The 22,849-nt window shown below is 36.2% G+C and overlaps 1 protein-coding gene across 9 annotated transcripts in view; it reads left to right on the top strand.

Annotated features, from left to right (window-relative positions):
* The window catches only part of EVI5 (ecotropic viral integration site 5), a 205,896-nt gene that overhangs the window by 24,120 nt on the left and 158,927 nt on the right, over positions 1-22,849 (top strand). For 6 of the 9 annotated variants that reach the window (XM_045064863.1, XM_045064856.1, XM_045064857.1 and 3 more), the window contains one exon: positions 18,967-19,196. In XM_045064863.1, coding sequence (XP_044920798.1) covers positions 19,048-19,196 — 149 coding nt within the window. In that variant the 5' untranslated portion in view covers positions 18,967-19,047. Of the gene's footprint in view, positions 1-7,845; positions 8,035-15,442; positions 15,759-18,966; positions 19,197-22,849 lie in introns of those variants that run through there. The other 3 variants (XM_045064861.1, XM_045064860.1, XM_045064862.1) reach the window with 2 other exon arrangements.

Here is a 22,849-nt window from a genome sequence, read left to right as displayed (position 1 = left end):
TATTTTTTATAAACATATATTTTTATCCCCAGGGGCATTTATGATATTCTTAAAAAGGTGAAACTATGGAGACAGAAGATAAGTGGTTGCCAGGATTTGGGGGGAGTGGGGCGAAACAACACAGAAGGATTTTTAGGGCAGTACAGCTACTCTCTGTGGTACTATGATGAGGAATACTTGTCATTACACATTTGTCCAAAACTATAGAATGTACAGCACAAGAGTGTACCCTAATATAAATGATGGACTTCGGGTGATAATGGTATGTCATTCATTAGTTTCATCAGTGGTAGCAAATACTCTATCTGGTGGGGTATATTGGTATTGAAGGCTATGTATGTATGAGGGTAAGGGGATTTGGGAAATTTCTGTACCTTCTGCTCAGTTTTGGTGTGAACCTAAAACTATTCTAAAAAATAAAGTCTATTTAACACAAAACCAAAACAACCACAGAAATTACCAAAGTATAGGCATACCTCATTTTATTGTGCTTTGCTTCATTGTGTTTGCAGGTACTGTTTTTTTTACGAATGGAAGGTTTGTGGTAACTGTGGCTAAGCAGGTCTGTTGGCACCATTTTGTCTAACAGCATTTGCTTATTACTTTGTGTATCTGTCACATTTTGGTGATTGTCACAATATTTCAAACCTTTTCATTATTATTTGTCATGGTGATCTGTGATTAGTGATTACAACTTGCTGAAATTTCAGAGGGTGAGCATTTTTTAGCAACAAAATATTTTTTAATTAGGTATGTGCATTGTTTTCTCAGACATGTTTTTACACACTTAATAGACTACAGTTACAGTGTAAACAACTTTTATATGCTCTGGGAAACCAAAAAATTCATTTGACTCTTTATTGCTGTATTCACTTTATTGCCCTGGTCTGGAACTGAACCCAGAATATCTCTGAGGTATGCCTGTAGAGGATAGTAAAAAATTTTGAGAATGGAGGTCTTTATTTATTTTTTTTAAGATTTTATTTATTTATTTGACAGATCACAAGTAGGCAGAGAGGCAGGCAGAGAGAAGGAGAAGCAGGCTCCCCGCTGAGCAGAGAGCCTGATGGCAGGGCTTGATCCCAGGACTCTGGGACCATGACCTGAGCTGAAGGCAGAGGCTTAACCCACTAAGCCATCCAGGTGCCCCGAGAATGGAGGTCTTTAAAACACAAGAGGAAAGTTTTCTCTCTCTGCTTTTATTTCCTTTGCTTAATTTTTATTCTCTTGAGGTGGTTGTAAATAGTTTGGTATATAGCCTATCAAAAAATGGAATTATACAGCATATCCTATTCTTCACCAATAACTGATTGGTCTTCTATCATATTGGGAATTTCATTTTTTTTTTTTTAATGGCTGCATTCTGTTGTATGGTGGTGTCCTAATTTATTTGCTCATTCTTTGATGGACATTGGGGTTATCATCGGAACTATTAGAAATAGTTCTGTGATTAGTTTTAGTATATATATCCTTGTTTATTTGGGTAAATAATTCTTTTGGACAGATTCCTGAGTTAGCTTATGTACATGTAAATTTTGTTATATATACTTCCAAATAGTCCTTCAAAACAGCTCTACTAATATATGTGCTCAAAGTAATACGTTTGAAAACACTCTTCTACTTTATGCAGAGCATTGATTTTTGATTTTTTTTTGTAATGAAGTATTCAAACTCAGAAGGTATAAAGAAAAATGTAATAAATGCCATATTCCCATCACCCACCTTAACAAAGAAAACAAATGCAATTACAAATGCACTTGTAACCATGGTGCCTCCTCTCTTTCCAAACATAACGTTTTTACACTCATGAATATGTATGTATTTATAAACAATACAATATGTAGCCATAATATATTGCATAAGATACTTAGCATGGTTCCTGATAACCCCAGCTCCTGATTTACATTCTTTTTTTAATTTTATTTTTTATTTTATTTTTTAAAGATTTTATTTATTTATTTGACAGAGAGAGATCACAGTAGGCAGAGAGGCAGGCAGAGAGAGGGGAAGGGAAGGAAGCAGGCCCCTGCTGAGCAGAGAGCCCGATGCGGGACTCGATCCCAGGACCCTGAGATCATGACCCGAGCCGAAGGCAGCGGCCTAACCCACTGAGCCACCCAGGCGCCCCCTGATTTACATTCTGTGTAGTTTCCTTCTGCACTAAATAGAACTGATTTATGGAATCATTAGGTTATTGCAAAAATGAGTATGACTTAAAATGCAAGGTCATATAAGTTATTACATCTGTTTTGCTCATTTGTTCTGGTGGAAGCCAGCTGCCACATTGTGAGGATACTTACCAACTTTCTAGAGCGGTTTCTCATGTGGGGAACTGAAGCCTTCTGCCAATAACCATGTGCAGGAGACATCTTGAAACAGATCTTCTAGCCCTATTCAAACCTTCAGAGATGATAGCACTGGCCAAGATCTTGTCTGCAACTTTATCATAGGTCCTGAGTAGCATCACTCAGTTAAACTATAGCTTAATTCCTGACTTGCAGAAACTGTGAGATGATAAATACTTGATATATTAAGCTACTAGATTAGATTACAGATGAAAGAAAGAGAGAAATATATAGGTAGATGTGGGACACTTGGTCCCATCCTTGTGAATTATTTTCAAGGGAGACCAGGAGAATGAGTATATGGTACTTTTTAGACTTACATGGGAAATCCCAGAACACTAATGGGGATTCAGATATTGTGTGGCTAGAAAGACTTATAGTACAGTTGACCCTTGAACAACATGGGGCCTAGGGAGTGCTGAACCCCTGCACTGTTGAAAATCCATGTATTACTTTTGACTCCCCCAAAACTTAACTACTGATAGCCTTCTGTTGACCGGAAACCTTACTGATAACATAAACAGTTGATTAACATTTTCTGTTATGTATATTATATACTACATAAAGTAATATGGAGAAAAGATGGTTTTAAGAACATCATAAGGAAAAGAAAATACATTTATAGTACTGTATTATAAAAAGTCTGTGTAAAATACACATATACAGTTCAAACCCAAGTTGTTCAAGGGTTCACTGTAAATGGATTTTAGAGTGCATAGGTAGTGTGAGAGTTAGCATTCCTAGCCCCTGTGTTGTTCAAGGGTCAACTGTATATACTTTTCTGTGGCATTTGTCATATTGAAATTGTTTCCATGTTTTTCTCCTCATACTCCATTAGTGGTGAGCAACTTGAGGATAGAACAAGACAGGAACCATGTGTCTTACTCATCATCCCACTCAATGCCTGGCTCTGTACTTACCCTTATTAAGTATTTGTTGAGTGAAATTGATAGAGTTGAATTGGAAGTGAAGAACCGAGAGGGAATATTAAATCCCTGAAGCTAAGGTAGCCAGATTTTTGAGTCATTGTCAGATAGCATGTAAGGTCACCTTGTTTGTTCTGAAGAATAGTCATGGTTAGCTTCTGAATTACTACTTCTACTTTGGCTGTAGGAATTTGGCACTGATTTTGAAGTCATAATATTTGACTACTTTTTTTTTTTTTTCTAAAGAAAGGAAGAGAGGGTGTTGGAGCAACAGAGGGAGAAGGAGAGAGAATCTTAAGGAGGCTCCATGCAGAGCCTTATGCACAGCTCAATATCACAATCCTAAGATCATGATCTGAGCCAAAATCAAGAGTCTGTGCCTTAAACAGCTGATGAAGCCAGGCACTCCAGTATTTGAATTTAATATGCTAGTATTCTTTGGAGCTTGGGTTCGAGAATGTTATCTGTAGATGTTAATTTTAGACTCCTAGGCATATTAATTGAAGTTAAATTTTTTCTTTTCATTTTTCAAAATACAAAAGAATTATTAAGAGACCTATAGGCCTTTTAATTGAGGACTTTGCTGGTATATGTACAGGAGGCATTACTTACCTACATCCTAATTGATTATTTTCATTTTTGAACTATGAAAGAATAATATATTACCAGCAGAGGGTATTATATCTAATTTTAGAATATCTGGGTTAGTCTTACTTTTAGCATTAGTAAGTGTGAGCCTCTCCGAACTTGTTTCTATTTGGAAAAATTCTTGATTCCGTTCCATCAACTATAGCACCCTCTGCCAAATCACATCAGAATCCTAGTCTGTCCAGTCACAGGAGTGGCCCCACTGGAGCCCAAGTCAGCCCAACCCCACTTGAGCACAAATCAGGGTGGATTACACTCATGATTTTTCTTTTTTTTTCCTTCATTCTTTACATTCACTTAACCAAAAAGTTAATTTGTGTTGACTTCCATGATATCTTGCATGCATCTGTTTTCTTTGTCTGCATCTATTTTCTTTGTCTCTCCTGCCCCCACAATAGCCTAAACCTTAATTATATCTCACCCATACTTCTGTAATAGTCTTCTCGCTGGTCTCCCTACTTCTGTTTTTTCCTCTGTGATTTGTTGTTTAAAAAGGAGAGTACTCTTTTTTTTTTCTTTGTATTTATTTGTCAGAGGGAATGAGCGAGCGAGAGAGAGCGTGGAAGCACACACATGCAGGGGGAGTGGTAGGCAGATGGAAGAGCAAGCTCCCTGCTGAGTAAGGAGAACCATGTGGGACTGGATCCCAGGACTCTAGAACCTGTGCCAAAGGCAGATGCTTAACTGACTGAGCCATTCAGGTGTCCCAGAGTACTCTTTTTGTAAAACAGAAAATTTTTCTTTGCATGTTTAAAACCCTTGTGACTGCCAATTCTACTCCAAATAGATTCCAAATTACTTTCTTACAAGACACTTAATGATTGGGCACCCATTGACTTTTCATCTTTCTACACTTCCATTTAAAATACTATGTGTTTGGGGCGCCTGGGTGGCTCAGTGGGTTAAGCCGCTGCCTTCGGTTCAGGTCATGATCTCAGGGTCCTGGGAGTGAGTCCCGTGTCGGGCTCTCTGCTCAGCAGGGAGCCTGCTTCCTTCTCTCTCTCTCTCTGCCTGCCTCTCAGTGTACTTGTAATTTCTCTCTCTCAAATAAAAAAAAAAAGCTATGTGTTAGCCATAATGGTCTCCTCTTGGTTCTTCTAACTTGTGTTGTTTGACGTGGAGGCCACTAGCCATATGTAACTATTGAACACTTGAGCTGTAGCTAGTCTAAATTGAGATGTGCTGTAAGTGTAAAATACACACTGAATTTCAGGCTTCGTATAAAGAATGTAAAATATTTCATTAGATATTTGTTGAAATAATGTTTTGGATATGTTTGGGTTAAAGAAAAGATGCTACTTCACTTCCTTTTTACTTTCTCAAGTATAGCTCCTAGAAAATTTAAAATAACTAATGTGGTTTGCATTTGTGGTTAACCTCATATTTGTATTGGAGAGCCCTTCTCTAACCCACCAAGCTTTTAAATTCCTCATGGACTTTGTACATGTCATCCATGTCATCTCTGTGCCCCCCTTTTTTTTTTTTGCCTAGCTTTTTGTACAGGTGGCTGCTGCTTGCTCATCTTCTAGATCTTAAGTTGAATATTGCCTCTTGAGAAAGTCCTTAGCCATTCTATCGAATTAAGTTATTGTTTGTTGCCCTTATGTCATATATCTTTCTCTGCATTTGTTTGTTCAGTCTTTTACTTTTTTTTTTTTTAAAGATTTTATTTATTTATTTGACAGAGACAGAGAGATCACAAGTAGGCAGAGATGCAGGCAGAGAGAGAGGGGGAAGCAGGCTCCCCGCTGAGCAGAGAGCCTGATGTGGGACTCCCATCCCAGGACCCTGAGATCATGACCTGAGCCGATGGCAGAGGCTTAACCCACTGAGCCACCCAGGTGCCCCTAGTCTTTTACTTTTAAGTAGCTCCATGAGGAGAAAGAACTTGTCTGTTTTGTTTTTGACTATTATGTTCATATGTATTCAACACCCAGTAAAGTACTCTTTTAGAGGAGGTTCTGAATAAAGAAATACTTGTTAAATGAATAATGCTGGACTGTTTTCTTCTCAGATCTGTTTTAAGGATCAATTGTGTGAAACTATTATATAAACTACAAAGGTCTGTACCAAGTTTATTTATATGCAGAAAAACTGAAGAAATTGGTTGTATACCCTAGGAAATTAAGATTTGAATTGGATGAAGCAAAATCTGTGAATTTAGCCTGCATTTCAGTATGTTCTTCAAACTTTGTGTCCAATAGTTGGATGTAGTACTCATATATTATATCGCCTAGAGTTTTCGAGAGTTGTCATGTTTTGTAAATAATCTTTAAAAAGCATTACTTCTATTCCTTTCCTTCAGGATTTTTTTCCTATACTATACTTTTTTTCTTTGTAGGGTTAGTTAGGTATTTTAAATAGTATCAGACCTCAGAAATAACAGGTGCTAAAATATTTGTAAATGAACCCTTGTTCCCTTCAGTTTTGGCAGTATATTTTTCTTGGCAATTCCTTAATGTGCTGAGGTTATCAGAATACAGCTCATTATGCTAGTCAGTATTCAGGTATCTCTCTTGCTTAAGTTAAGAGTGAAATTCTTTAAGAAATAGTAACATACTGATTTTGAGACCATCAGCAACAGCAGAGGTCTGGAGGAGGAGTAGGAAGATGATTCTTTGTATACTGTTAGAGATGGGGACAAGAAACAAGCAAGATTCCAAATACAGTTCTGAAATGTATAGTTAGTTTACGTCTCTGTAAGAAGCAGCTTAGGAGATCTGTTGGGAAGACATGGATGGGCCTTTTTAGTAGTAATCATAGTAGTAGTAGTAATAGTAGTAATAACAGAGGTAGTAGAGGTAGTAGTATAATAATGGCAAACATTTGAGTGCTTACTATGCCAGGTAGTGTTCTAAGTGTCATAAAACGTTTAATTTTCATGGAAAGTGTGTAAGATTGATACGCTTTTTAAAAAGTGTATTCATTTGAGAGAGAGAGTCTTAGAGGGAGAGAGAGTGTGCGCCACAGTAGAGGGGTGGGGAGGAACAGAGGGTGAGGGAGAAGCAGACTCCCCTGCCTCTCTCAGGCGGGGGCTCTAATTCCAGGACCGTGGGGTCTTGATCTGAGCCAAGGGAGACAATTAACCCATTGAGCTACACAGGCATCCTAATTGGTATGCTTATTAATCTACTTTTGTCAGAAGAGGGATTGAGGCATCAGCTGGTTAAAGTAAATTGCCTAAGGTCAGACAGCTAGTTAAGTGGAAGAAATGCCTAGAATCTGGGTATGGAGTTCATATTGATCCAGCCTAGAATAAAAGAAAAAGTGGCCAAAGATAGATTTGTGGGGACAACATCTGATAGAGCATAGAAAGGATCCAACAAAGGAGAGTCCTGAGAAGTAGAAGGAAAACCCTCAGAACATGTTGTTGTAAAAGCCAGGGAAAAGAAAAGAAAAAATGAAAGTAGAAAAATAGCTGCATTTATTGAGTGCTAGGTATATGCCAAATACTTAGTCTACATTTTATTATTATCATCTCTGTTTTACAAATAAGAAGCTGAGGCTTAATATCAGCAGTAAATAGACATGCTGGAAGTAGAATCTAAGAAAGAGAAGAAATCAAGGAAATATATAATCAAATAAATAAATCAGGAAAACTTCCCAGAACTGAAGTCATGAGATTCTAAGTTAAAAGAGCCCATCAACATGCTAAATAAAATTAAAAAATATTTGCATCAAGGCATTTCATTGCAAACTTTAACTAAGGGACCAAAGAGAAGAGGGAGAAGTTCCGAGAAGTGAAGGGAAATAGGATAATTAATGTAAGAGTGGTTTCAGACTCTTCATCAAAAATAATGGAAGGTAAAAGACAACTGAAGGCAGTATCTTCAAAAATCTGAGGGAAAATTATTTCCAATTTGGTTTAAATGCAGCCGAATTTTTAAGTGTTACAGCAGAATAAATATTTTCACATTACCTTTCAGGAAGCTATGAGAGGAGATATCTCACCAAAATGAAAGAATGTATCAAGAAAAAGGAAGAAAGACAAGGGGTTTTGGAAACATTATCCAGTCCAAAGAGGGATGAAGGAAATACCTGGATCACAGTGAAGGGAGATCCCCAGTGACAGCCAAGCTCCAGGAATAGAAGGCAACCAGTCCAGAGTAGAGAAGGTCAGAGGGTTTTAAAGTGGTCATGTTCAAAATACAAACTTGATTCATAATGAAGAGGGTTGTCAAGGATTCCCTCCATCGGAATCTGCTCTGTTATTTTATGGAGTAATTTGTTCATACCTGAATTTTTCAGAGCAACTTTCTTAATATATAATTCATATACTATACAATTTCCCATTTAAAGTGTACAAGTCAGTCGTTTTCATTACCTCAACAAGAAACCTTGAACTCTTTAGCTGTAGCTCACTGCCCCTCCACTCTCTGCAGTCCTAAGCAATCACTAATCAACTTTCTTTCTATAGATAATGCCTATTCTGCACATTTCTTATAAACAGAATCATTTCTGGTATTTCATGTCTGGCTTCTTTCACTTAGCATAATGTTTTCAAGATTATCCATGTTAAATCTGTCAGCACTTCATTTCTTTTTATAGCTGTGACCCAAGTTTTTAAAATGTAAATTTAATTACAAACTGCTTTGCCATTGAACTAAGCTCTTTTGTATATCTTTACTGAAAATGTTTCTATTTTTAGTCTCTTAGTGAGAATACTTATATTTATAATAAATATTTATATTTATAATAAATAAATAACTTAAAATAAATATTTATAATAAAATATAAATTATATTTATGATTTATTTTATAATAAAATATTTATAATGAATTAATTATATCTGTATCACTCAGAAAACAAGATTTTTTTTTAAGATTTTATTTATTTGACAGAAATCACAAGTAGGCAGAGAGGCAGGCAGAGAGAGAGGGGGGAAGCAGGCTCCCTGCTGAGCAGAGAGCCCGATGTGGGGCTGGATCGCAGGACCCTGAGATCATGACCTGAGCCGAAGGCAGAGGCCTAACCTGCTGAGTCACCCAGGTGCCCTGAAAACAAGATTTTTTTAAAAAAATTTTTATTTTGACAGAGGCAGAGCATAGTAGGCAAAGCAGCAGGCAAAGGGAAAGGGAGAAGCAGGTGCCCCACTGAGCAGAGAACCCCATGTGGGGCTTGATCCCAGGACCCTGAGATTATGACCGGAGCCCAAGGCAGATGCTTAACCACATGTCCCAAAAAATAAGATTCTTACTTTAAGAAAATATCTTACTTGTTAAATAAAAGGCTTCTTTGAAATTCTGATTTCTTGGCATTGCTTTAGCATGCTAATCAAAATGCCATTTTAATAGCAGTGGAAAAGTAATGATGTGGTTTAAATGAGCCACAAATCAATGATAAATTTTCTTAACTGAATTAAATGCTGTTCTCTCAGGCCTCTGAAGCATTAATCTAATTCTCTGGTTCTAATGTCTACTTATATTTCTTAGTGTACTGTGCCTGTATCTATTTATATCACACTACAGGTATGTAAAAAGATGTTTTTTCTCAACCATCTGAGCCCTTGATCCCCTCAAAAACAAGTTCAGAATGGTGTCTTTGCTAATCATACTTTAATTTCCTGGTTACATTTCATTTCAAGTACTGTCAAATATTTTAATTTTATGAGATAGTCTGATATTGTTCCAGGTACTGTAGCTGTATGCCAAACCACCATAAAACTTAATAGCTTAAAAAAATTGCTTTAGTATTCTGTGGATTCTGCAGATCAGGAATTTGGACAGAGCATTAGGAGAAGGGCTTGTCTCTGCTTCAAAAATGCCTGTGAAGCAGAGAAGCTGAGAGGACTCAGAGGCTGGGGTTGATTCTTCATCTACGGTCTGGAATCATTTGATGGTATATTCACATTCCTGTCCAGTGGTTGACTGGGACCCCAGCTGGGCTATTAGCCAGACTGCCTGTACTTGCCCTCTCCATGTGGTCCCTGTGTGGGACAGTTTAGGTTTCTCAACAGCTTGGTGTCTGGGTTCCAAGAGTAAGTTTCAGTAATCATTTTTGATACATATTATTAATTGAGGCAGTCAAAAACCAATCCAAGAGGTCCAAACCAAGACACATATTTAAAATGGCAAAAAATAGTGATAAAGAGAGAATTCTAAAATTTGCAAAAGAAAACAGTTACATACAAGGGAAACCCCCATAATACTATCAGTGGATTTTTCAAGAAAAACTTTGCAGGGCCGATGGAAGCGGCATGGTATATTCAAAGTGCTGAAAGAAGAAAATCTGCAGCCAAGAATACTCTATCCAGCAAGGCTATCATTCGAAATAGAAGGAGAAATCAAGAGTTTCCCAGGCAAACAAAAACTAAGGGGTTCCGGATCACTAAACCAGTTCTACAAGAAATGTTAAATGGGACTCTTTGAGTGGAAAGGAAGGACCATAAGTAAGAGTAAGAAAAGTAGTAAAAATAAGTATGTCTATAAAAGTCAGTAAAGGATTTACAAAATAAAAGGATATACAGTATGACACCATATACCTAAAACATGGTAGAGGTTGGGAGGGAGAAGAATAAAGAATGGGTTCAAACTTAAGTGATCACCAACTTAATATAGACCACTATATGCAGAAGATGTTATATTCAAACTGGTATCCACAAATTAAAAACCAATTATAGGTATGGAAAAAAGAAGAGAAAGGAACCCAAGTATATCATTAAAGAAAGCCAACTAATCATGAGAGAAGAGAGTAAGGGAAGAGAAGAACAGAGAAGAACTACAAAAAACAACCATGAAGCAAACAACAAAATGGCAATAAATACATAACTATCAATAATTACTCTGAATGTAAATAGACTTAATGCTCCAATCAAAAGATACAGGGTGATGGAATGGATTAAAAAAAACAAAACAGTAGAATAGATCAATGAAAAGATCAACAAAATTTATAAGCCTTTAGCTAGACTCATAAAAAATAATCAGGAATGAAATAGAAATAACCAATATCACAGAAATAGAAAGGATCATTAGGGAGTATTATGAAAAATTATATGCCAACATTGGACAACCTAGAAGAAATGGATAACTTTCTAGAAACCTACAACTTCTCAAAACTGAATTAGGAAGAAATAGAAAGTTTGAACAGAACCAATGTGGGTCTTGAACTCACAGCCCTGAGATAAAGAGTTGCATGCTTTATGGCCTGAGCCAGCCAGGCACCCCCACTCTCAGCACTTTTATTCAGCATAGTACTGGAAGTTGTAGCTGCAGCATCAGACATGAAGAAAGGAATGAGAGGCATTCACATTGGTAAGGAAGAAGTAAAACTGTCACTATTTGTAGAAGACATGATACTATATATAGAAAACCCTAAAGCCTCCACCAAAAAACTACTAGAACTGTTGAAGGAATTCCATAAGGCTGCAGGATACAAGATCAATATTCAGAAATTCTTTGCATTTCTATACACAAATAATGAAGCAGCAGAAAGAGAAATTAGGAAAACAATCCCATCTGTAATTGTACCAATAATAGTAAAATACTTAGGAATAGGAAAGAACCAAGATGCCCTTCAACGGACGAATGGATAAGGAAAATGTGGTCCATATACACTATGGAGTATTATGCCTCCATCAGAAAGGATGAATACCCAACTTTTGTTGCAGTATGGACTCTACTTGAAGAGATTATGCTGAGTGAAATAAGTCAAGCAGAGAGAGTCAATTATCATATGGTTTCACTTATTTGTGGAGCATAACAAATAGCATGGAGGACATGGGGAGTTAGAGAGGAGAAGGGAGTTGGGGGAAATTGGAAGGGGAGGTGAATCATGAGAGACTATGGACTCTAAAAAACAATCTGAGGGGTTTGAAGTGGTGGGGGGGTGGGAGGTTGGGGTACCAGGTGGTGGATATTATAGAGGGCACGGATTGCATGGAGCACTGGGTGTGGTGAAAAAATAATGAATGCTGTTATGCTGAAAATAAATTAAAAAAAAAAAAGAATAAATTTCACCAAGGAGGTGAATGACCTGTACCCTGAGAACTATAAAATATCGATGAAAGAAATTAAAGATGAGATAAACAAATGGAAAGACATCATACTCATGAATTGGAAGATACCAATAAATGTCCATATTACCCAAAGTGATCTAGATATTTGCAATCTCTATCAGGATACCAACAGCATTTTTCACAGAACTAGAATAAACAATATTAAAATTTGGAACCACAAAAGAAACCAAATAGCCACAGCAATCTTGAAAAAGGAAAGCTAGATATGTCACAATCCCAGGTTTCAAGATATACTACAAAGTTACAGTAATCAAAATAGTATGGTCTTGGCACAAAATGCAGTCACATAGAACAATGGAACAGAATGAAGAGCCCAGAAATAAACCCATGATTATGTGGTCAATTAATCCTTGACAAAGGATGCAAGAATATGTAATAAGAAAAAGACAGTCTCTTCAGCAAATAATATTGGGGGAACTGGACAGCTACATGGAAAAGAATGAAACTGGACCGCTTTCTTACACCACACACAAAAATAGAATTAAGGATCTAAATGGGAGACCTAAAATCATAAAAATCCTAGGAGAGAGCACAGGCAGTAATTTCTCTGACATTGGCCATAGCAATATTTTTCTAGATATGTCTCCTGAGGCAAGGGAAACAAAAGCAAGAATAAGCTGTTGGAAATATATAAAAATAAAAACTTCTGCACTGCAAAGGATCCAGTCAACAAAACTTAAAGACAACTGACAGAATGGGAGAAGATATTTGCAAAATATCCAATAAAGGGTTTTTCTTTTTTTTTTTTTTTAAAGATTTTATTTATTTATTTGACAGAGAGAAATCACAAGTACACTGAGAGGCAGGCAGAGAGAGAGGGAAGCAGGCTCGTTGCTGAGCAGAGAGCCTGATGCGGGACTCGATCCCAGGACCCTGAGATCATGACCTGAGCCGAAGGCAGCGGCTTAACCCACTGAGCCACCCAGGCGCCCCAATAAAGGGTTTTTCAAAAATATATAAAGAACTTACACAAATTAGCACACAAATAACATGTAATACAATTAAAAATGAGTGGAAGACATGAAAAGACATTTCTCCAAGGAAGGCAAACAGATGGCCAGCAGACAAATTGAAAGGTCCTCAGCATCACCCATCAACAGGAAATGCAGATCAAAACCACAATGAGATCACAATGCAGATCAAAACCACCTCATACCTAACAATGGCTCACATAAAAAACACAAGAAACAAGTGTTAGCAAGGATGTGGAGAAGAAGGAGTCCTTTTGCAGGGTGGATGGGAATGCAAACTGTCATAGCCAAAGTGGAGAACTGTATAGAGTTTCCTCCAAAGATTAAAAATAGAATTCCCATATGCTGCAGTGATCACATTAATGGGTATTTACTCAAAGAATATGAAAACACTAACTGAAAAGGATATATGCATCCTTATATTGATTGCAGCATTATTTACAGTAGCCAAATTATGGAAGCAGCCCAAGTGTCCATTGATAGATGAATGGATAAAGTAGAGGTGAGATATATCATATATATGATCTCTCTCTCTCATATATATACTATATATATATAATATATTATACACACATATTATATAGGTTATATATATATCCTATATATATATTATATAGGTTATATATAATATTATCAGCCATAAAAAGGAAGACTTGCCATTTGCAACAACATGGATGGAGCTAGAGAATACAATGCTAAGTGAAATAAGTCAGAGAAAGACAAGTAGCATATGATTTCACACATATGTCAAATTTTTTTTTAAAAAATATTTTATTTATTTATTTGACAGACAGAGATTACAAGTAGGAAGAGAGGCAGGCAGAGAGAGAGGAGGCAGCAGACCCCCTCGCTGAGCAGAGAGCCCGATGCCGGACTCGATCCCAGGACCCTGAGATCATGACCCGAGCCGAAGGCAGCGGCTTAACCCACTGAGCCACCCAGGCGCCCTCATATGTCAAATTTAAGAAACAAATGAACAGAGGGAAAAAGGAGACAAAACAAAAATCAGACTTTTAAGTAGGACTCAGTGCCCAACATGGGGCCTGAACTCAGGACCCTGAGATTGAGGGTTATATGCTCTACTGAGTGAACCAGCCAGGCAACCCTCCAAAATAGACTCTTAACTGTAGAGAACAAACTGATAGTTACCAGAGGGGAGGTAGTTGAGGAGTAGGTGAAATAGGCAAAGGTGATTAATAAGAGTATAATTGTCTTGATAAGCACTAATACACAGAATTGTTAAGCCACTATAGTGTACATCTGAAACTAATATATCACTCTGTGATAACTACACTGGAATTAAAATAAAAATTTAAAAATTAGAAAAGAAATAAAAATAGTCAATTTTGGGAGTTAAGAGCATCCGTATAACTTAAAATACAAAGCAATAGAGGAACCGTGATTGTTTTTCATTGGAGATCCTATTAAAATATTGTAGTGATATCTAAAATTCCTACTAAACTTTATTATTTTATTAAGATTTTGCTTTTTTAGAACAGTTTTAGATTCATAACAAGATTGAGTGGAAAGTACAGAGATTTCCCATATACTACCGGCCCTCCCCAACATGCGTTCTCCACCAGAATGGTACTTGTGTTATCAGTGATATACCTACATTGACACATCATAATCACCCAAAATCCTTACTTTATATTAGTGTTTACTCTTAGTGTTTGTTGTGCATTGTATGGATTTGGTCAAATGTGTGATGACACATATCATGATGGTATTACACAGACTATTTTTATTATCCTAAAAATCCTCTGTGCTCTGCCCATTCATCTCTCCCCTATTCCCAACTCCTAGCAACTACTGATCTTTTTACTGTCTCCATTGTTTTGCCTTTTTTTTTTTTTTTAAAGATTTTATTTATTTGACAGAGAGAGATCACAAGTAGGCAGAGAGGCAGGCAGAGAGAGAGAGAGGAGGAAGCAGGCTCCCTGCTGAGCAGAGAGCCTGATGCGGGACTCGATCCCAGGACCCTGAGATCATGACCTGAGCCGAAGGCAGCGGCTTAACCCACTGAGCCACCCAGGCGCCCTGTTTTGCCTTTTTTGTATCATTGGAATAATATATATGAAGTTTCCTGAGATTGACTAAGCCCTTTTACAACTGAGATAATAATTCACATACCATAAATCCATTCATTCACTTAAAGTGTGCAGTTCAGTGGCATTTAGTCTATTCAGGTTATGTAACCATGACCACAGTCCAATCCCAGAATGTTTTTGTCACTCCAAAAAGAAATCCCATGCATGTTAGCCGTCTTTCCCCAGGGCCCTTGAAGCCACTGATCTACTTTCTGTTTCTGGATTTGCCTATTCTGGACATTTTATGTAAATGGAGCCCTGCAATATGTGGTCATTTGTGCCTGATTACTAAGCATTTTTAATGATAGTTTCAACCTTTCCAAAATACGTTCATATTTAAAAATAAATGCATAACCCCTCTATGAGGTAGACAAGAACTTTGTGATGTAATGGCACTGTCAGATTTACTATGTCTTCATGACCTCAGTTTACCATAGGAAATTTAGAGGTGACAGGGTGAAGATTTGGAAAAGTACTGTAGAGTTAAAGGAAAAATAGAACATGATGGTATATGAAAAATGAATCAGTCCTGTGGGATTTCTAGAACCATGTGTATTAAACTTTATTAAAATGCAACTGCAATGAAATACTTCAGTTTTATTTCAGTATTTAACATATGAAGATGAGTTACTGAGCCTTCAGTAGTTCTAGATTGAATCTCATATCAGCTGAATTTCAGCAAAGTTGAAAGGATGTCAGGATTGAGCTCTTCCTTATTCCAGACTCTTTAAATGGAAGCCTGTTGCTACAGTGTGCAGAAGGGGTATGATAAATTTATTTGTTTAAATAAACGAAAGCAAAGTAGGAATCTCTTGCCTTTCCTACAGTTAATTCTAGTAGAGAACTTGTATATAATGGAAATGTGAAATATTAATTTTTTAAAATTGTAAGCATATTTGAAATTAAAGGTTGGTATTAATAAGGGGTAACATTTTTCTGTAAATTCATGTGTTAGGTATTCTGTTTACTGTGATTCAGGGATGCAAATTAGTGCAATCCTGATAATTGAATTTGTGGCTGTAATTATGTAGAAAAGATCAATAGGGTAACAAATCACAATAGGCTATCTTGTGGTATACCTTGGCTCCTTTCTTTGGTTCCTGTCTGGCTTTTTGCCCTGAGGAGCTGTGCTGCTGGTCTCTGCATTGGTAAGGATTTCTTTTGCCTGGAAGCCTAAATGATCTGCCCATTTCTCCTTTTCCTTGGGCCCCATGCTGTATCCTGCTTGTCTTTCTTGGGGATTCTTCCCTCAACAGTAAGAGTTCCCTTGTCCCTTCTATAATACTGTTTCCAAGAGAAGTAAATTCTAAAATGTGTTCCTGAACATCAGAGGTATTCTGAGGTTAATAAAACTTCTGGCCCTTTCGGCACTTGTAATCAAATTTTTGTTTAAGTTCCAGCCTCGTATTGAGTTGCTTAACTTTGACCTTAGAATCCCTTTTCCATTTTATCCTTTCCTTACATCAAAGTATCCTGCTGGTTTGAGGGGAGGAAGTGGGGGACAGAGGGATAGAGAGTCATTTGTGTATTGAGGTGAGGAAAAAAGCCTTGGCCAACCCATGAGGAGAATAGTGATTGCTAAAATTGTCTCAGTGGGGATTATATGCCTTGGTATTTTAATTTCTGTGTGTATGAATTGCTATATATAATTAAGATTAGCTGACATTGTGCTGAATCCGAAAATAATTTGCAGTGCTTTAGCCATTTACCTATGACATAAAATTTAAGATCTTTTCAAAGCACATGAAAGCATGTCCAAGTTTTTAGCTTTAAATAACTAAGTACTTCACAATCAAGGAGCCCTTTTCATGATAGTTTTTAGAAAATACAGTCCCTTAAAAAGCCTATTAACACCTTATTTTGTAAACTCATTTTAAGAATGTTTAGTTTTATATAGGTATTCAAATATGGCTATTTTTTTAATAATTGTTTATTTTTAAAAAATTTTGTAAAAATTTATTTATTTATTTTCAGCATAACAGTATTCATTATTTTTTCACCACACCCAGTGCTCCATGCAATCCGTGCCTTCTATAATACCCATCACCTGGTACCCCAACCTCCCACCCCCCTGCCACTTCAAACCCCTCAGATTGTTTTTCAGAGTCCATAGTCTCTCATGATTCACCTGCCCTTCCAATTTCCCCCAACCCCCTTCTCCTCTCTAACACCCCTTGTCCTCCATGCTATTTGTTATGCTCCACAAATAAGTGAAACCATATGATAATTGACTCTCTCTGCTTGACTTATTTCACTCAGCATAATCTCTTCCAGTCCTGTCCATGTTGCTACAAAAGTTGGGTATTCATCCTTTCTGATGGAGGCATAATACTCCATAGTGTATATGGACCACATTTTCCTTATCCATTCGTCTTTGAAGGACATCTTGGCTCCTTCCACAGTTTGGCGACCGTGGCCATTGCTGCTATAAACATTGGGGTACAGATGGCCCTTCTTTTCATGACATCTGTATCTTTGGGGTAAATACCCAGGAGTGCAATGGCAGGGTCATAGGGAAGTTCTATTTTTAATTTCTTGAAGAATCTCTACACTGTTCTCCAAAGAGACTGCACCAACTTGCATTCCCACCAACAGTGGAAGAGGGTTCCCCTTTCTCCACATTCCCTCCAACACATGTTGTTTCCTGTCTTGCTAATTTTGGCCATTCTAACTGGTGTAAGGTGATATCTTAATGTGGTTTTAATTTGAATCTCCCTGAGGGCTAGCGATGATGAACATTTTTTCATGTGTCTGATAGGCTATTATTATATTTTTATTAGTGAAGTGATAATGCTGTGTTCAGATATTATTTATGTATATTTTGTTTTTCAGCTGTATTTGTATACATGTTTGTATACATATCTGCTTAGGAGATGGGCATAATTTATGGTAACTTTATGGACATATGTGTAATTCAGTTAATCTTAGAAATAGGGATCTTAAGTGTTTTTTAAATTCTGGTTGCCCATTTAAAACAGAAAGTTATCTTCAGCTTCTGTCATTTGGTACTTCTAATAGCTGCTTTATTATAGCCATTGGTGGGGATGTCTACTCTTCATAGGCATCCCATTCTATTTCAGAATAGTTCTATGTGAAAATTTTGTCTTGCATCTCTCCCACTCTGCTCACTCAACCATTTATCATGATTTTGTTCCTCTAGGAAGAGTCCCTTTTCTACAAAAATACTCTTAGGCTGTTTGAAGACAGGTACCACCGGTCTCCTTACATCTTATTTATTAGGCTAAGCAACCCCAGTTTTTTTTTTTTTTTAAAGATTTTATTTATTTATTTGACAGAGAGAGATCACAAGTAGGCAGAGAGGCAGGCAGAGAGAGAGAGAGGAGGAAACAGGCTCCCTGCTGAGCAGAGAGCCCGACTCGGGACTCGATCCCAGGACCCTGAGATCATGACCTGAGCCGAAGGCAGCGGCTTAATCCACTGAGCCACCCAGGCGCCCCAACAACCCCAGTTTTTATTGACTTATTGGTCATGTTACAGCATTTCCCTGTCCTCATCACCCAGTGGACATGTTTTAATTCCTTTGCTTTTAAATGTTTTTGACTAAAGAATACATTTTACATCCCAGCTAAATATACCCATAAATATATGTACAGGTAGTACATAGTTTTAATACATACATGAAAGCTAATAACAATTTCATAAGGCAATTTTTATGTTCTTTTTCATTTTTAAAAATGCAGGTGTAACCTGTCATATTGATTTTATTACTCCCTGATGGATTTTATCCTGTAGTTTGGAAAACACTGTTGTAGTTTGTTCATGTTACTGAACTGAAATATTTTCCAAAAGCTAGGTGTTAGAATAATCGTTGCTAAAGTAGGTTTTACCTTTATCACCTCAAAGAAAATATTGTGATGGTCATTATTAAGTAAAACTTAACAGGGTTATCGTGTTCTTGGTAATGAATGCAATAAAACGAAAATATATTCAACTTTCATTTTTATCCATAGGTGGCGACAGACAAGGTTGCAGAAAAGCTGAGTTCTACTCTCTCATGGGTGAAGAACACAGTATCACATACAGTCAGTCAGATGGCCAGTCAGGTGGCAAGTCCATCTGCCTCATTACACACTACATCCTCCTCTACCACACTATCTACGCCAGCCCTTTCACCAACTTCCCCTTCACAGTTGAGTCCAGACGACTTAGAACTCCTGGCTAAACTGGAGGAACAAAATAGGTGAGTGAAGTTGCTTGGCTTTTCTTTCTTTGCAGTTATATGAGCTCAACCATCCATTGATATATATATATGTCATAAACAAAATGTACTCATATTGAGTGTTTATTTTCTAGTCTTTGGCCCCTTGTTTATGAAAATTACTTAACAGAAGTATTCAAGTCTTTTTTGGAGGAGTTGGTCCTAAAACTAAAGTTGTACTAAAATTTTCTTCTGGCTCAGATAGCTTTAGAGATTTTTCTTAAGATGGCAAATTCCCTAAATTATTTCTGAATTTTATAATTTTTTTAAGGCAATAAAACTACCATTTCTTTTCTTTTCTTTTTTTTTAGACTTTATTTATTTATTTGAGAGAGAGCATAAGCCAGGGGAGTGGGAGCGGGAAGGACAGAGGAAGAGAGAGAAGCAGACCGCTTGCTGAGCAGGGGGCCTGATGAGATGGGGCTTGATCCTAGGACCCTGGAATCATGACCTTGGCTGAAGGCAAATAGATGCTTAACTGAGCTACCCAGGTGCCCCTAAAACTACCATTTTTGATTTAAACTCTCAAACTAGTCCCCTTTGGTTAATTTGTAAAGTAATTTAATTTAGGGTAGATACCTAATTTATGGTTTAGAGTGGGAAATACCTTAATTTATTTAAGGAAGGCAAAGTATCCTTCTCTCTTAAAAGGAATGAAATAGAATAGCTGTTTTTTGTATATATATATATATTAAAAATATATTTATATAATATATATAATTTTTCTGTATATATATTATATATTATATATATTTTATAGCTGTTTTCTGTATATATATAAAAATACAGAAAACAGCTATTCTATTTCATATATATAAATATATATATAAAACTATATATATAAAACAACTATTCTATTTCATATATTGTTATATATATAACTGTTCTATTTCATATATACATATATATGTACATACACATATATACACAGAGAATGTATACACACGTATACATATATACACAGAGAATGTATACTCTGAATCCTGTGTGCCCTTCACTATATTATTATCAGAAGCTCTTTCGGCCATCAGCTACAAAAGAATTATTGGAAGAGCCCTTTTGTGTTTAGTCAGGATATATACTACCACTGGCTTTAAGGGTAATAACAGAGACAACTACTTTTTTTTTTTTAAGATTTTTTACTCATTTTTTTTCTAATAATAGAGCACAACAGGGGGAGCAACAGACAGAGGGAGAGGGAGAAGCAGATTCTCTACTGAGCAGGGACCCCAATGTGGGGCTTGATCCCAAGACTCTGGGATCATGATCTGAGTCAAAGGCAGACACTTAACCAACTGAGCCACCCAGGTGCCACACAGAGACAACTTCTAACAGCTTTTTTCATATATAATTGACATAATAAAGTACACATTTTAAGGTGTGCAGTTTGACAGGTTTTGACATATGTATTTATCTGTGAAATAATCACCAAACTCAAGAAGATGAACGTATCCACTATCCCCTTTCTCATCACCAGGCAGCCATTAATCGGCTTTCAGTTACTATAGATTAGTTTGCATTTTCTACAATTTTATAGAAATGGAATAATATAGTGTGTATTTTTTAAAATGGAATATTTTATTCAGAGTAATTATTTTGAGATTCATCCATGTGGTAGTGTCCATGTATAGTTCATTTTTTCATTGCTTAGTAATACTCTATTGTATGTATATATCATGTTTATTCACTTTTTGTTATGAAATGCTGTGAACATTATTTATGTATACAAGCCTTTGTATACATAGATGTATGTTTCATTTCTCCTGGACAGATACCTACATTTGGAATGACTGGTTTATATGATAGGTGCACATTTAACTGTCAAATGGTTTCTGAAGGGCCTGTACTTTTCTCACATTCCCACCATCAGTGTATGAAATTTTTAGTTTGTTTACATCCTTGCTGATACTTGGTATGGTTAGGCTTTAATCTTAGCCCTTCTAACAGTTATTGGTATCTTGTATTTTTAATTTGTATTTCTAATGGTGTTGAGCATCTTTTCATGTGTTTATTTGCCATTGATGTGTCTTCTCTGTTTGAAATTTTTGCCCATTAAAAATTAGGTTATTTGCTTTCTTTCTTTTTTTGTTGTTGCTGTTTTTTTCCTTATCATTGTATTTTAAGAGTTCTTTGTATATTTAGGATATGAGTTCTTTATCAGATATATGCTTTTATCAGATATATGCTTAAAAGCATTTTTTCCCTATCTGTAGCTTATCATTCTCTTAAATAGTATCTTTTGAAGAATGTAAGTTTTAAATTTTGATGAAGTCCAATTTGAAATTGTTCTTTTATAGATTACGCTTTTGGAACACTCAAGGTCACACAGTTTGACTCATAATTTCTTACAGAAGTTTTATAGTTTTAAGTTTTATGTTTAGGTCTGATCCATTTTGAGTTAGTTTTGTATATGGAACAAAGTATTGATCAAAATTCATTTTTTGAATATACATATTTAATTGTTCATGTACCATTTGTTGAAAAGCCTATCCTTCACTTCACTTAGGTACTTTTGAGCTTTGGTCAAAAATTAGTTGTTACTGTATGTGTAGCACTATTTCTAGACTTATTCTAGTCCATTGATCTGTTTTCTAGCTTAATGCCAAAACACTACTGTTTTGTTTACTGTGACTTTGTTTTGAAATCAAATAGTATTAATCCTCCAAATAGTTCTCCCATTTGACTATTACTGGAGCTTAGCATTCCCATGTGAATTTTATATCAAGTTGTTAATTTCCACAAAAATACTTGCTGAAATTTTGATTGGAACTCTGTTGCCTCATGTATCCTGCTGCCTTGCTAAACTTGTCCTAGTAGGTTATGTTGTTGTTTTTCGGTTCCATGAGATTTTTGTATGTAGATGAGCCTGTCATCTGTGAATAAGGCACTTTTACTTCTTCCTTTACAATCTGGGTGCCTTTGTTTCTCTTTCTTGCCTTAACAGCAACTGGCTAGCACCTCAAGTACAAATTTTAGTATAAGTGGTGAGTATGCATTGTTGTTTTCCTGATCTTAGGGATAAAGCATTAAATATGTTAACTGTAGATTTCTGTAGATGGCTTTTATCAGATTGAGGAAGTTTGTTTTTCTTCCTTGTTTGCTTAGAGTTTAAAAGAAATAGGTGTTGGATTTTGTCAAATGCTTTTCTTGCATTTACTGTAATGGTCATGTGGTATTCCTCTTAGAGTTTAATATAATGAAGTACATTTATTTATTTTTTATGAATTATATTGATTTTTGAATGTTAAACCAACTTTGCATTCTGGTATAAACCCACTTGGTCATGATACATTGTCTTTATAAAATATTGTTGGATTTGATCTGCTGAAATTGTATTTAGAATTTTTGCATCTAAGTTCATGGTGGATATTGATCCGTAGTTGTCTTGGGATTTTTGACATTTTATGTACTGTCTCTGTCCTTATATTATCTTTTCTAATATAAATGATGTTGTACATTTATTTTCAAGCTCTGCTTTAGCAATAGCTGTTTAAATTTATTGAGACTTGTTTTATGGTCCTGAATACAGTGTTATTTTGTTAAACATTTTATGTGAATTTTAGAAGAAGGTATATTTAGCTATTGTTTGGTGGAGTAATTCTGTTAACATTGATCAAATAAGTTTGATAATGTTT

Source organism: Mustela putorius, unplaced genomic scaffold, assembly GCF_011764305.1.
Source record: "Mustela putorius furo isolate JIRA1106 unplaced genomic scaffold, ASM1176430v1.1 tig00003853_pilon_pilon_pilon, whole genome shotgun sequence".
Taxonomy (NCBI): Eukaryota; Metazoa; Chordata; class Mammalia; order Carnivora; family Mustelidae; genus Mustela; species Mustela putorius.
Note: the sequence above shows the minus strand (reverse complement) of the source record. Positions and strands in the feature narration are given on the sequence as shown.